General features: G+C 36.1%; 1 protein-coding gene across 2 annotated transcripts in view; it reads right to left on the bottom strand.

Moving 5' to 3' along the window:
* The window catches only part of NLGN1 (neuroligin 1), a 900,839-nt gene that overhangs the window by 689,626 nt on the left and 194,267 nt on the right, over positions 1–16,946 (bottom strand). Inside the window, exons 2-3 of one of the 2 annotated variants that reach the window (XM_023213517.1) lie at positions 3,138–3,950; positions 2,636–2,695 (exon numbers count right to left, since the gene is read on the bottom strand). In XM_023213517.1, the coding sequence (XP_023069285.1) occupies positions 2,636–2,695; positions 3,138–3,630 (553 nt within the window). In that variant the 5' untranslated portion in view covers positions 3,631–3,950. The remainder of the gene's footprint in view (positions 1–2,635; positions 2,696–3,137; positions 3,951–16,946) is intronic. The other variant, XM_023213518.3, reaches the window with a different exon arrangement.

A 16,946-nucleotide genomic window follows, 5' to 3' on the forward strand; every position in this document is an offset into this window, starting at 1 on the left:
AAAAAAAAAAAAAAAAAAAAAAAAAAAAAAAAAAAAAAAATTATAGAACAACATCTCTTGGAGGAGGGATAAGATTTCTTTCCTTTTATACACACCGAAGTACAGAAAATGCTTTGCTCTTTGTAAGTTGTTTGATTATAAGTTCTATGGGAAGGGCGTTCTTTGTTTCATTTATTACTGGCTGACTTGAATAGTATGTGGCTTGTAATTGGCAATTAGGAAATAGTTTTGCATGAATACAGTATGCACAGATTATAGAGTACTTGGCTCAGGGATGGGGGTCCATCTGTCTCTGCAGGTGATCCATACACACATAAAAGAATAAATAATAACAAGACAGGATTTGAATGGCATCTAGATAAAAGGCAAAGCAGCTATTGTCACAGTTCCTGAACCATCATTCATAAAGTCCTGGCAAAGCAACTATTCTCACAGTTCCTAAACCATCATTTATATACTCCTGGCATTCTACTGAAAATCTCACAGTCCATATGCAGTATATATTAGTATATATATAAACAGATATAAAGTGACTAATAATTTCTTGACTCCCAAAAATATGGTATCTTGAAATAACCAAAATAGCCCCTTCATAGTAGAAAAATAATAAAAGACAAAAAACAGGTAAAAGTTTGGAAAAATGATTTCTACTCCTTTACTTAACAGCTAAATTCTAAACCTTAGTTTTTGTTTATTTTAAAAATACTGTTTATATAATAAAATTACATTAAAAATTTTTTGTTATTTAGACTTTAGGATAATGTACAAACAGCTAATAAATGAGCACAATGTATTTAATAATAATAATAATATGATATATTAAAATCCCAAGCCAAAATGATTTTTAGAATGCATAGTTAATAGTATGAATAAGCACAATATATTTAAACTGTAAACCATACAGGCTCAAGTGGGCATTGATAGATGTTGTCCTCATTCTAATTATTAATTAGCTCAGAGTTTGTGAAGGTACATAGCATTGCCTACACATCTCTTTGCCAACTCTCTTACTAAAGCAAATGAAACCAACAATACAAAGAACAACGAAAAATAATTTTCTAATAAATCTTTTATCCTCTAAAGTTGTATGAGAATAAAGGTCACTTTCTCACTCACTAGCTTACCTTTGGGTGCTCTTATCTTTTTCTTCATCATACATATTTTTATGTATTATGCTCTATTTATGCATTCTTCAATAGCATCTTTATTTATGACTTTGTGAGTCAACATCTTTGTAATAGGAAGTGAAAGTCACTTAGCTAATTACACATGCTTGATAAGCTGCACAATAATAACTACTGCAGTATTGTACATTAGTTGAAGATATGTAAATTACTGCAGTTATTTTCATTTGCAGAAAAAAAGACTTTTTTTAGTTGTTTAAAACACCCTTGTTGCCTCCATATCCATCTTCTTAAGTATACTGTGCTTTTAACCCAATTCATAATATCAATAAAGAATGAAGGTTAAATCCCACTCTACCAGTATTACCCAAGAAATAAGAGCAAAGACAAAACAAACAAACAAAAATATCCTCAATGTAATGCAAATACTTCTGAACTGAGTTACGAATTTTGTTATTCATAAAGTGTCTTCCATATAAATGCAATCCCATTAAAACAGAACAGTTTAGACATTCCCTGCCCCACAAGGATGCTATAATGAAATCTGATTTGGTCCAGTCAGGAGATTAGAAGTGCATAGAGAGATAGAATGTGTAGCATTGGAATATTAATGACTTCTGTATGAAGATTGGAAATTCTACAAAGTTATGAATAAGGTCAAAATAACACTTAGACGATTTACTGCCATAGAAAATCATACTCTCCTATGAGTGATTTACTGAATGTTATATAAAAGCGGAGTGTGGACAAGCTACATTCAGATGCAAGCTTGCAGCTGTCAGTGTCTACATTTGCTCAATCTGGCTAGAGGATGATTTGAAGGTTGATTTAATTGTAGCTTCTGAATCATGCACTTCTCTATGTGTTAAATTGTTTAACGTAAATATAAAAATGTTAAAGTAATTTTAAGACTGTAAATATTTAGTATCAAATCTGCAAAATCTCATTCTCCTCTGGAAAAGTGACTGAAAATGAAAAGACTAAGAAAAAAACACGATTACCTTGATAACAATAATTGCTCAATAATTATGGAAAATTTACCCTTATGATGAGAAAGTCCACAGAGTGTTCAGAAGGAATGCTGAGAATAAACGAAAAACTAGATTTGTGATTGAGTGATCAAATTTTAAGAGGAACACAAATATGTATCTGTAGAAAAGAGTTCAGAGATCAAAGATCAAAGTTACCAGTTGGTAAGACAGCATTGTTTGGGCTCCTTGCAGGTATGGTAATAGCCTAAATAAATATTCCACTACACACAAACTCAAAGCAGAGATTCAACTCTTACTGATGCTACCAGCACCAGAACACAAGACACAACCAATGAACCACTGTAATCTACTCAGCTAGAGCGCTCCTTAACCACCTTTCTATTTTGACAGACTTCATCAGATTTCAAATATCACCTAACCATTTACTTCCCAGCATCAGCAAATCATCCTTAAGGAGAATATCTTGTTCTTCCTCTGCAAGCTTTTTCCCCCATTTTTAATTTCCACTTTTATACATACCTCCTTTTCTACATATTTTCTTGCCGGGCTTTCTGGCACATTCCTTGGATATTCTTTTTACTGAAAAATGAATAGAAGACTAGAAAATAACATGGCGCTCCATCACAGACCGCCGGAACATGCAACACCACTATCTAACTCAATACGTTCCTGCATTTACTGAGTGCGAAAGATCCCCAATTCGTTGAGCCTGCACATGCAATGAGGAAATGTTGATGCATCTTCTCAGAAGTCATTTGGTAGGAAATGGAAATTAGAAACCCATTTCTACCTAAATATACGTGCTGTGGAGGAAAGAAAATGAGTAAGCACAGGAAAAAAATAAGTACAGATACACTGACACAAATAAACAAAAAGAGCACCATGCACGCATGTAAAATATGTCTACATGCCAACAGGAAAAGCCATGCATACTACCAGTACACATGAATTAATATTGTTAGAACTTAGAATAGAAAAAATATAAAAATATATCTCCCTGTTTTTCCTGCAATAAACTCACCATCCTCAGTTGGGACATATATATTTAGATATAGGCAGTCTTCACTCTGGTCTTGTACATATGATGAAACCACATCCAAGTTATTAGTAAACCACACAGGAAGCATGACTTCTGGCAGTCTGCCATCAATGATATTCTGGGGACACACAGGAGCAAATTGAGTGGCATTTCTGATATCTGACCAGGGAGATGGTGGTTCTGGAGGCTGAAAACGACGTTCCCCTGTTGGTGGGGCTGCATATGGAACCCCAAGAAATTGAATAACAGGCCCCAAAATTTCATTATTGAGTTCCTTCTTAATCCCTCTTATCTTTCCAAAGTTGGTAGTCACCAGTGGGTCCACATCATCCAATTTTTGTGATAGCACATGACCAGCCTGAAGCAAACATCCCAACATACAGAGAGTCAATGGGGCACCCAGTCCCCTGTGTACCACACATGCCATCACTGCTCTCCAAACATAATTTTGCCACGTGCATCTGGGCAGTGCCATGGTCCCACATTAGGTGTCTAGTTGTCTGCTTACAGTGAGGCAAACGTATATATATCCACTTGAGAAAGACCGTATAATGGTAGAATATACCTCCGATTTCTTAAAGGGGAGCTTGTCGAGAAAAGCTCTGAAAGATCTTCAGACAGCAGGTATCTCCCATTGATTTCACATGTATTGGAGCAGCATCTTCAATCATCACTCTTTATCAGACCATATCCTATTCAACATTCTGTTTTCCATATTAGCAATGTGGCAAGAATGGGCATTGACTGTAGTTTTCTCTCTTATAAATCAAATCCAGTTAGCTGCGGGTCTATATCCTAGAAAAAATGAAGATAAATCATGAGTTGGAACAAGCTAACATAGACAGTGTGATAACTAGATGTTTTACAATCTACAGAAATACATTAATAATGACTAGCATCAGATAAGTTAAATGTTACCATAGGAAAATCATGGATTGAAGTGAGATGACGATTACAAGATTATAGAGAAATGTGTCTGCTGACGTCATATACATTTATGTGGAAGCAGGCCTTGTTAAAATACACAGTTTTAGAAACGTGTCACAGTAAAGTATTTAAAAATACCAAATGTTAGGTGTGAAATTTATACTTTGTTAATAGTCTTCAATCATTTCAAGCTATAGAAGATTAATTTATTTCAATTTTAAAACCCAATAGCAGAAACTATTTTAAGAAACTGGCAGTAAACTAGCAGAACAGATACAAACTCTGTAAGAATGACTGTATGCATTGGAAAACACACAAAAACATGGTTCCCAACCCTATGCTTATCAAAAAAAGGAAGATAATATCAGGACAAGAAAACTAATATGAGTTCAGCTATGATTATTCAGATGAAACTACCTCACTTCCTTGCTGTATCTCAAAAATCTTCATAAAATTTTGTTTATAAGTTTCTTATTTGAAATTAAGATTCAATAATTTAAAAGAGAAAATGGCATTGGATACAATTTGTAAAAAAGATAGAAGTTTACATCTTTTTTTGCAGACAAGTTATTTTACCATCTTGCTATGTATTATAGATATCAATAAATTTGCAATGCAAAAATTAATTTATGAGTCAAAGTCAATATATTTTAAATTACAATTTTTTTCTCACTGTCCGTTAGAGATCAAAGGAAGATTACAAAAAGAGAGTGTGGTGATTAAAAAAAAAAATCGTACCTAATCATGGCATCTTGCATATTAACGCTAATCAAACATCTATCACTATTTACAAAGTTCAACTTAAAATGCATCAGAATAAAATGTAACATTTGGTGCAATGCAATCCTCGGAGTAATCTGACATTAACTGTCAAATAACATACAGCTCAAAAAATGTGTCTTTTCTTGTTCAAGCAACCTTTTGAAGTGCTTACTTTGAAAATAAAGTGTTGATTTGTACTAGAGATGGTTCTATCCTGTATATTATGGGAAGATTCCCAAAGAAGTGTTGGTCTAGCAGTGAGACTGCCCTGACTTTCTGTTGTTTAAAAGGAGATTGTAAAAACTATATAGGGCAACAGGAGATTTGGTTCTGGCCTAGTGTGTCTTTAGCTCTGAACAATCCATCACAGAAGGCTATAAGGAGATAAATGTCTTTCTTTGAAAATACTTTAGTCTGTGTTAATTCACATACCTTTGCTGTGAAAGCACATTAACATACAAAAGACAGGCTTAGACCAATCCAATTCCTGTTCCAGAACTCTGACATTTATCGAAGATTCAGCTACACAAATGCATTTTTGTAAAGTGTATATTATGCTTATTCTTGTGCAGCATCACAGTGGGCCACAGCATGAATGAATCTTTGCGAGTTCCTTTTAGTGTTAAAAATGCACTATTTTAACACCTAACCTAGAAACTTGTGGTGAGGTCTTAAAAGTCTCCATCATTATTTTTTATTCAACCTAATTTTCAATTACTCTATAGCAATTTCCAAAAGTTTTTCTTTGCACAACTGATATCAAATACTTGTTTTGTTATTAATAAAATAACACTCCTTTTTTTGTACTTAGAAATCAATAACTGTGTTAAGGATAAAGAAGCTCCTGTTTCCCACTGATGTGCTGCTTTAATGCAAATTGCAGAGGATTGGAATTCTGCATGCCATGATGGATTTTCAAATTTGAATGATGTTTAGCTCCTGAGGTTACAAAAATACCCGCTTTTACACGTTGTATGTATGGAGAACTATAGTATTGACCCCCCAAAAATTTTCAGAAATTGCTATATAATAACAGCAGTCATCCAGGTCAAATGTAAAAATATGGCTTATTTAAAGTACTAAAATTTAAAATATATATATACCTAAATAGAAAGTCTCAAATTTGCTGACAATTTTCCCCTTATTTATTGATGCTTCCTTAGTGTATACAAAATCCTCAGTTTTCATGCATTTATGTCTCATTGACAACAACCCTATGAAGTAGATTCACAGTTATCACCTTCTTACTCATGAGGAACTCAGACTTGAAGAGGTGAATTTCACCTTGGCCAGGGTCTCTTAGCTAATTGTTAGCAAATCCAGGCACCCACTGCTACCTGATTTAAAGGTCATCCTTATGATCACCACACATGATAGAGTCTCTCAATTCAAAATTATCACTTTTTAAGAAATTGATCCTAGTGTATTTAAAATTGAATTGTAAAAATATTTTATGTTTCTTCAGAAGATGAAATCTCAGTAAATATTCTAACAATTTCACAGGACAGAGAAATAACAAATGGTCTACCCTATTCTTATGGGAAGTTAATATTTCATTTTGCTATATATTTTTATACATATTTTACTAGCTTTACCCTATATTGAATGTGGTGATAGGTTTCTCTTATGTCATTACACAAAATCATGTTAAAACAATGATTTGTGTAATAATTTGGTTATTTATGCGGAACCAAAAAACCCCCAAACTATGACAACCTAATTGTCCAGCAATAGATATTGATAAATTAATTATGATGTATTCACAAATTCAAATTATATACATTAGTGAAAATAAAAGACCTAAACCCAAAATATCAACATATATAAATCTCAAAATTTTTGACAAAACAAGTCACAGAAAATTAGGTACAGTAAATACTATTTAAATAAAACTTAAACTATGTAAAAGAATATTATATATTATTCTCAAATACATAAATACATAGTAACAGGATAGCTGTCATCTCTAAGTAAAAAGGAAAAAGAATAAAGCTTATCCTAGCAACTAATAAATTAATTGGGCCAATTATTTAATTGACATCTAAGACAGATAACCTGTGGGTAAGGCCCTAAAAGGCCAGCAATGAACTACAGCAAGTTTGACAAAACCTTAGTATTTGAATTCTCTGTATTATTTTGTATGTTTAAAATATTTCAGAATACACTAAAATAATAAGGCCAGAAAACTCTTACTCAGTAGACCAAATCACGTATTACCCGTAGATTAGCCTATCAACCCAGAGCGAACTAGCTTCGCCTGACTTCAAAGTTAATGGGGAATACTAGCTCATAAATTTCCCCATTATTCCTCTTTTTGACTTAAAGCATGTATAGTCCCACTAAAAGAACAAAATCAAAATAAATAATATTTAAAAGGGCATCATAAATGGTAATACATTTTCTCCCTTACATTAATTCATCAAAAGCTGGTCCCTCAACTAGTTTGTTTCTGAGAAGCTCAGAAAAAGGAGTAGGGAGAACTGTATGGGACGTTAGATAATTATAGTGGGTGGCCACATTCATCCAATCTTTCACTCACTCAGCAAACATTAGATATTTACAATGTGCAAGCTATTGCACTGAATGTTAAGCAGAATTGAAAGACATGCACAGTCTACTCCTTATTCCCAAGTAGCTTACGCCATAGTAAAGGAATAAGTAATCTAAAAAAATTACTCTAACGCAAGATGAAAAGTGACATGTGTTCAATAAATACAAGATGAATATGGGAGCGGAACCTAGCAGGAAATATCAAACTTCTAACTTTATGTACCTTTTACGTATCTTTTTCTAAAAAAAAAAAAATAATAATAAACCTTTTTATTTCTACCTTGCTTTGTTTTATTTTTTGCATTTATTTGTTTTCTTGTTGAACTCAACTCCTCCCTGTTAAATTTCTTACTTGAGGCAAGATTTTGCATGTGTGTTTTAAAAAATATCTTTATGTTCCTCATAAAATCTATATGAAAATTTGTTACATAGTGCAAGTGTGGTTAAATCTCAATTGGTCTGGATTGACAGCATGCTTACTGTTAGAGCTCCCTGGCTTGATGGTGACCCTTAACAAATGTTATACAATATACAGTGGATCCTTGTTATTCATGGTAGTTATATTCTATAAAGTCATCATGAACACTAAATTAGGGAACACAGACCTTTTGCTTTTAAAGACATACACATGTATATGTGTATGTGTGTATATATATATATGTGTGTGTGTACACACATGTACATAGATATACCCACATATATAGATATATAAATCTCACATAGATTATAGGTTATAATCCTTAATGCTTGTAACTAGTAGATTCTGTTTTATGTTATGAAAGAAAAATTGAGGTTCTAAAGCATTAAGTGCCTGAGGCTGCCTCACTAACAGGTGCTAGAGTTGGGATTAAAATGCCCCCAAATTGGTCCCAAAGATGAAGCATCTTGCACTGCACTGCACAGCCTCTACCACTGCACAGTGTCCATCTTGTGTCCATAAATTTGAAACAAGAAGGCAGAGAGATGCCTTGTTTGACTTCAGCTGGCAAGATGCTCATAGGGTGACTCAAAGTTTTGCTGCTTTGCTCATGTCTGTGGAATGACTGTAAACGTGCTGTAAGTGTTGATTTTAGGATTACAAATACATTTTAGTGAATAGACAAGTTTGCAAATACAGAAACCAGGAATAATGAAGATCAACTGTACTAACTAAAGACAAATAATGTTTTGTACTTATAGATCTGTGAGTTGTTTGAAGTCAGGCCACACTAGCTTGTCAACTATATATGCTAATAATAAATGGATATAAAAATTAACTTAGTAATACTAATATAACAAATAATGCAATGTAATAATATCTGGTTTCAGCAGAGTGTGGTAAAATTTGATAACCAAGGCTAGCCATATACCTGAAATATATCTACATGATCAGTTCACTGTAAGAGAACCTGACCACTGACAGATATTGGGTTTCCTATAGCAAAATGTTTCATATACACACTAGTGGTGGTTAAAGACCTGGAGACAAAAGGTTTTCTTTGTGACCCAGGAGTGGGAGAAAAAAAAATCCAGAGTCTGAGATTGTTTAAATTCAATTTAACGCATATCCTTCTTCTGCTGTTGCCATACTGTATTCTTTGCCTGCAATAAAGCTGTCCAATGAGTATAAACTGTTTGACACCTTTCAGCAAATGAATACTTAGAGTAACTAATGTATAATTAACTCACATAGTAAGTACTTAAAATGGGATGAATATACAAATGAACACAATTTTACAAAATGATATTAGGCTTCAAAAGAAGAGACAAGTCTACCTCCAGCTAGCAAATTAGAAATGAGTTCATGAATCAAGGGAAATTTGAGATGGACTTAAAAAAATGAATATGATTTGGATAAACACTGATGGCCACAGAAGGGATCCCACAGTAGAAAGAATGTTCAGTAGACACTGTGCTGCTCACACTTCCTGAGGGCACTTTCACATTTTAATGACTGGTTTCTGCCAGTATACAAAGGCCTGGCCTCCTTTTCTCAACACAGAATAATCAGAGGGGCCACTTCAGCCCCAAAACTCCCCATGAAAATGGGGAGAGGGAGGAGTTGGTTGAGATTCTCTTACTCCCTTACAGGAATTGTTCCCAATGGCACATCCCAGGAAACTTCTTGTAGACAAACCTTCATCTCAAAGTCTTATTTTTTCCTTTGGAAGCCTGACTTATGACAGAAAGAAAAGTAAAGGTTTTTTTTTTTTTTTTTTTTTTTTTTTTTTTTTTTTTGAGGAAGGCACAGTCTAGTTTGCCCAGAACGCAGAGTAAATGAGGATGAGCACTGGATAAGATTGAGATGGCAGGCTACAGCCAAATCAAGCGAACCCTTCATTAAGAGGCTAAAGGGTTTGGATTTTATTATCTAGATGATGAAAAGCCATTACACATTCCTAGCAGAAGGAAAGTATTATCAAATTCATTCACAAGCAAATTAAACCGGCAGCATTTTGGGACAGAGATCTCTAAAGCAGTGTGTTCATACCCCACCACAAGATGATTAGATAAGGGAACTAAATGGTTGAACTTCTATTTGCCATTTTTTATATAAAACAAAAAGAGAAAGCAATTAAAGTTTGCTAATATGAATATATGATGTAACACCAGTGTCATCACATGGCTATTGATGCATAGCACTTACAGTGTTCTTGGGAAGGTAGATTGGTCTGTAGTGCAGCTGGTTAACCACCAGCAGCACTTTGTTATTGTCCATTGTTCAGTTTCAATGTGCAGTGATGCATTAAAGTTTATATCATTGGATAAATAGATTTACACATTTGTGTCAAGTTGTAATTAAAGTAACCCTTAAAAACAAACTACTGGATTAAGTTTTTATCAAATATCAATGAAAGGGAGTACTAGAAATACAATCATAAATAAAGAACTGTAAAAAGGCAAAATGAAATTTCTACTTTTGGGACAAGCTCTTATTCAGCTATATCACAAGATTAAAAATAATGGCCATCTAATCAGATATAATAACAAATCAGAAAAATGTTTGAAAACCTCAAGAAGATAACTTGAAGTGTGAATGAATTCCCATTTTATTCGTTGTGAACTGTGCCCTAAAAAATCTCTGTGCCTTAAGATATTAGTGAGTAATGCAACGAAGTCATCAGTATTTATAAGACATTTTAAAACACTGTTAATTTTATCTTTCTTATCTTCTTAGTGCCTCTTTTTGTGTATGTTTCACAATCTGGTGATATAAATATTTATCAAATATATATATGTATATTCATACATAAATTTTATTAAATATATATGTATATTCCTACATACATTTTTGATAACCAAACCATATTTTTTACTAAAAAATAACATATATGTATATAGGTATACATTTTTCACCTTTAGCAAAAATATGGTTTGGTTATCAAACACACAGACTAGATACAAAGGTGTGGGAATCATTACCTTTGTGAATGAACTGGTGCAAAAGAAACCTGAGAGAATCTTAATTCCAGGTTCAGTTTGAAATATCAGCTGTTTTCATCCACAATTATGTGAAAATGGCAACAAAAACAACTACTATTGTAGGTCACCCTCCACTTGCCAATCACTGTCCAAAACACTTTACATAGTTCATGTCACTTAGTCTTCACAACAGATTTATAAGCCAAGCCCTGGTGAGAAAAAGAAGGGTGAAAGTGGTCAGATAACTCTCTGAAGGCCACAATGCCAGGAAAAGGCAGATCCAAGAAACAAACCCAAGACTGCCTAACTCCAAAGAACATGTCCTGAACCTTTGTGACACAGGAGTTTGTGCGCTGCACCTCAGTGAGACCAATTCAATAAAGTCCTATGCTCAGGTTGAGGAACTGAGGAGGGTGAAACACATAGAATATCAACAGAAGCAAAATAAAAAGGCTGCTCATCCGCTTGCTGGGGTTGTTAATAGTCATAATTTGCAGCAGCCCCAAAGAGTGTGGTACTGAAACTTTTTTCCAGGAACATTCCACAGCCTGGGGCAGAGAGTAAATGATAGAAGTCAGGGTTGGGGATAAGGAAGGAAAAAATGGTAGAACAGCAAAGAGCAAAGGTTATAAGAAATGGTAGTCCTAATGTAGAACAGATCAACTAAATCTAAAACAGAGTTAAGCAGTACTAGAAGGACATAAGGGGAAAAATACAAGACAATTAAAACCAAGGCAAAAAAGGGTTTACTCTGAGATGAGAATATCAAAGTTCAAGATCTTGATCATAGAGAAGTTCCAAGGGATGCCAGGACCCATGTCATGGCCATATTAACGTAAGGCTATTGAGAACTAAAGTGATGACAAGTTTATTCTGCCATGAGCACCAGTTAATAATAACTGGATTAATGACAAGCACCAAATGAGTAAGTACTGGGGCTAAACATTGAGCTAACTGCATCATCTCCTTTATTGTCTCTAAGTACCATGAGGTAGAGATCATTATCATCTTCTTGTAACAGATAATTAAATTGAAGTCAGAAACACAAAGCCACAGTAACATCCTTCAATAAAACAAGAGCACATTTTATGGATGCAGCAAGTTTCAAGAAATAGAAAGTGACAAGGCAGAAGAATTAACACTCTCTAAAGACAAATGCTGTCTCCTTCTTAATTTTGCCCAGAACCTCCTTCTAGGAGAAATTGTGGGCAGCCCTCAATAGTTTTCCAGAGTTGCATGAAATTCCCCATTTCTCCGTAGAGTATACAAATGGTTCTATTTGTTCCCTTTCCTCTTGGGCTACTTCCACACTAAATGTACCTCTTCAATAACAATTAAAAAAAAGATAGAGAAAATAGAATGTGAATGAGAAAAGGCCAACTAAAACTTAAATTAACTGGAGAAAAAATTTTACTAATAAAATAGTTTGTCTTTAAATAACAAGGAGTGAAACATGAGCACATGGTAAAGGTTATACCTGGTAGCAAACTAATTTTGCAAATAAACAGTACTAATGGAAGGTAACACATATGATATGGTTTGGCTCTGTGTACCCACCCAAATCTCATATTGAATTGAACTCCCACAATTCCCACATGTTGTGGGACAGACCCAGTGGGAGATAATTTGAATCATGGAGGTGGTTTCCCACATACTGTTCTCATGGTAGTGAATAAGTCTCATGAGATCTGATGGTCTTATCAGGAGTTTACGCTTTTGCATCTTCCTCATTTTCTCTTCCCACCACCATGTAAGAAGTGCCTTTCACCTCCTGCAATGGTTCTGAGGATTGCCCAGCCATGTGGAACTGTAAGTCCAATTAAACCCCTTTTTCTTCCCAGTCTCTGATATGTCTTTATCAGCAGCATGAAAATGAACTAACACAATAAAATGGTACCAGTAGGGTGGGGGCACTGCTGAAAAGATACCCAAAAATGTGGAAGCAGCTTTGGAACTGGGTAACAGGCAGAGGTTGAAACAGTTTGGAGGGCTCAGAAGAAGACAGAAAAATGTGGGAAAGTTTAGAACTTCCTAGAAACTTGTTGAATGATTTTGACAAAAATACTGATAATGATATGGACCATAAAATCTAGTCTGAGGTGGTCTCAGATGGAGATGAGAAACTTGTTGGGAACTGGAGAAAAGTTGACTCTTCTTATGTTTTAGCAAAGACACTGGTGGCATTTTGTTTCTGCCCTGGAGATTTGTGCAACTTCGAACTTGAGAGAGATGATTTAGGGTATTGGACAGAAGAAATTTCTAAGCAGCAAAGCATTCAAGAGGTGACTTGGGTGCTGTTAAAGGCATTCCATTTTTTAAGAGAAGCAGAGCATAAAAGTTCAGAAAATTTGCAGTCTGACAATGCCATAGAAAAGAAAAACCCATTTTCTGAGGAGAAATTCAAGCCAGCTGCAGAAATTTGCATAAGTAACAAGGAGCCAAATGTTAATCCCCAGGACAATGGTTAAAATGTCTCCAGGAGGTGTTGGAGAGGAGGTGGAGAAATAGGAACACTTTTACACTGTTGGTGGGATTGTAAACTAGTTCAACCATTATGGAAAACAGTATGGTGATTCCTCAAGGATCTAGAACTAGATGTACCATATGACCCAGCCATCCCACTACTGGGTATATACCCAAAGGATTATAAATTATGCTACTACAAAGACACATGCACACGTATGTTTATTGCGGCACTATTCACAATAACAAAGACTTGGAATCAACCCAAATGTCCATCAGTGACAGACTGGATTAAGAAAATGTGGCACATATACACCATGGAATACTATGCAGCCATAAAAAAGGACGAGTTTGCGTCCTTTGTAGGGACATGGATGCAGCTGGAAACCATCATTCTTAGCAAACTATCACAAGAAGAGAAAACCAAACACCGCATGTTCTCACTCATAGGTGGGAACTGAACAATGAGCTCACTTGGACTCGGGAAGGGGAACATCACACACTGGGGCCTATCATGGGGAGGGGGGAGGGGGGAGGGATTGCATTGGGGAGTTATACCTGATATAAATGATGAATTGATGGGTGCTGACGAGTTGATGGGTGCAGCACACCAACATGGCACATGTATACATATGTAACCTGCACGTTATGCACATGTACCCAAGAACTTAAAGTATAATTAAAAAAAAAAAAAAAAAAATGTCTCCAGGGCATGTCTAAGGTTGGTCTTCACAGCAGCCCCTCCCATCACAGGCTTGGAGGCCTACGACGAAAATACGGTTTTGTGGGCCAGGCTCAGGATCCCTGTGCTGTGTGCAATCTACAGACTTGGTTCTCTGTGTGCCAGCTACTCTAGCCATGACTAAAAGGGGCCAAGTTACAGTTCAGCCCATGGCTTCAGAGGGTGCAAGCCCCAAGCCTTGGCAGTTTCCACATGGTGTTGAGCCTGTGGTTGCACAGAAGTGAATAATTGAGGTTTGGGAACCTCCACCTAGATTTCAGAAGATGCATGGAAATGCCTGGATGCCCAGGCAGAAGTTTGCTGGAGCAGCAGGGAGCTCATGGAGAACCTCTGCTAGGGCAGTGTGGAAGGAAAATGTGGGGTCAGAGCCCCCACACAAAGTCCCTACTGGGGCAACACCTAGTGGATCCGTGAGAAGAGGGCCACCTTCCACCAGACCCCAGAATAGTAGATCCACCAACAGCTTGCACCATTCACCTGAAAAAGCCACAGACACTTAATGCCAGTACATGAAAGCAGCTGGGAGGGAGGTTGGACCCTGCAAAGCCACCGGGGTGGAGCTGCCCAAGACCATAGGAACCCACCCCTTGCATCAGCGTGACCTGGATGTGAGACCTGGAGTCAAAGGACATTATTTTGGAGGTTTAAGATTTGACTGCCCTGCTAGATTTTGGACTTGGGTGGGGCCTGTGGCCCCTTTATTTTGGCCAGTTTCTCCCATTTGGAATGGCTGTATCTAGCCATTACCTGTACCCACTTTGAATCTAGGAAGTAACTAGCTTGCTTTTGATTTTACGGACTCAGCTGGAAGGGGTTTGCCTTTTCTCAGATGAGACTTTGGACTATGGACTTTTGGGTTAATTATGGAATGAGTTAAGACTTTTGGGGACTGTTGGGAAGGCATGATTGGTTTTGAAATGTGAGGACATGAGATTTGGAGGGGCCAGGGGCAGAATGATATGGGTTCTATGTCCCCACTCAACTCTCACCTTGAATTGTACTGCCATAATTCCTATGTGTTGTGGGGGGGGACCCAGTGGGAGATAATTTGAATCATGGGGGTGGTTCCCCCACACTCTTCTCGTGGTTGTGAATAAGTCTCATGAGATCTGATGGTTTAATCAGGGGTTTCTGCTTTTGCATCTTCCTCATTTTCTCTTGCTGCCACCATGTAAGGAGTGCCTTTCATCTCCCGCCATGATTCTGAGGCCTCCCTAGCCATGTGAAACTCTAAGTCCAATTAAACCTCTTTTTCTTCCCAGTCTTGGGTGTGTCTTTATTAGCAGCATGAAAATGGACTAATACAGCACAGCACTGGAAGCAGCGCTCAGTTAATTGGGCCCAACTTGTTCACCAACATTGTTCGTCCTGGAGAATGCTTTCCCCATCAATTTTCTTCTGGAGGGACCACAGCTAATACCTTTCAAGGCCTGGGTCAAAAGTCAGTAAGACTTCCTTCCCTAGTCCTTCAAGTCATAAAAATACTCCCTTCTCTTACCTCTCAAAACATTTATTACATTTTTTTTTTTTGCAACTAAACACACAGTATTTTTTCCACAGTAATTTGTAATCTCAGTTTCCATTTTCATTCCTATATTTGGCAAATAATTAGTACTAGGCATTGGAGAGGACAACATGAACAGGAGAGGAATAGTGCTAATATTCATGAAGACAAAAAAGTAATTATTGGGTAGTAGGCTTAGTACCTGGGTGATGATATAACCTGTACAACAAACCCCCATGACATGACTTTACCTATATAATAAATCTGCACATGTACCCTTGAATCAAAAATAATTGTTTTAAAAAGACGGAAGTTCAATGGGGGAAGATAGACTTTAAGTAAGTCTATTACACAGACAGTTATCTAGTAATAAATACTATACCAAGAAGGATAATGCCAGGTATTTTGAGGGGAGATTTAAGAATATGGAGTTGGAATGATGATCTTCCTGAAGAATTAATCTGGAAACTGGGGTCTGAGATTGAGTAGGAGTTGGCAATTGAAAACCAATGTATAGAATGTGCCAGAAGTAACAGGAAACCCAATTGCTGTGGAGGTTGGGGCTTTCCAAAGAAATCACTGTGAACTGAGAGAAGGGTAGCCCATCAGACTGGAGAGGAGAAAGGATGTGACAACTCAAGAATTTGTTGGCCATTTTAGGAGTGTGAGATCTTATCCAAAGTATGATGAGAATCATTATAATCATACAAATGACTTGATCAGATTACCCTTACACTTTGAGAGTAGAGGCTGTGTCTTTTGAATTGTTGGTTTTTAACAACCAGCCCCAGAACAATGCATTACATTGTAAGTCCTCAGAAAATATTTCTTCAATGAATGACCCATTAATTCATTATACTATTTTTCATCAATTAACACAACCCTCAGATTTTATTTATCCATCTGTGATGCTTGACCTCTGTGAAGGCATTAGCTTAATTAAACTTGCAGCCAGGGAGAATGAAACATAGAAGGAGTGGAAACAGGTTACAGTACAATGGAAATTTCTCATCATGTGGGAGTGTGCACAGATATCCATACAGACTGGCAGCTAATTCCATTATTGTGTGGCAAAAAAGAAAATAAAATAAGATTCTAAGATGCCATAATAGCTTTTCTGACAACACGAAGAGGAAAAGATTAAGGTGACAGCATTGTCTTCTGCATTACACAACTGAGTATTTCTGCTACAACCTTCATTACAACTAACGGCTAAATATTAGACAGATTCTTATTTTGTTATTCTGAAGAGAAGGAGGGCTGAAAAAAATTAACATTAACTATATAAGTTTTATTTTCTATTTATTCTGAAACTGCTTTCAGGTGTAATCTCCAAATATTAATTGTTAAATCTAGAATCTACTTAGGAAGCGAGACTTCCAAATGAACAGGAAGACGAAGGGGGCAAGAGGGGCAAAAATCAATGAGACTGAGTGTTTTT

This window comes from Piliocolobus tephrosceles, chromosome 2 (assembly GCF_002776525.5).
Source record: "Piliocolobus tephrosceles isolate RC106 chromosome 2, ASM277652v3, whole genome shotgun sequence".
Taxonomy (NCBI): domain Eukaryota; kingdom Metazoa; phylum Chordata; class Mammalia; order Primates; family Cercopithecidae; genus Piliocolobus; species Piliocolobus tephrosceles.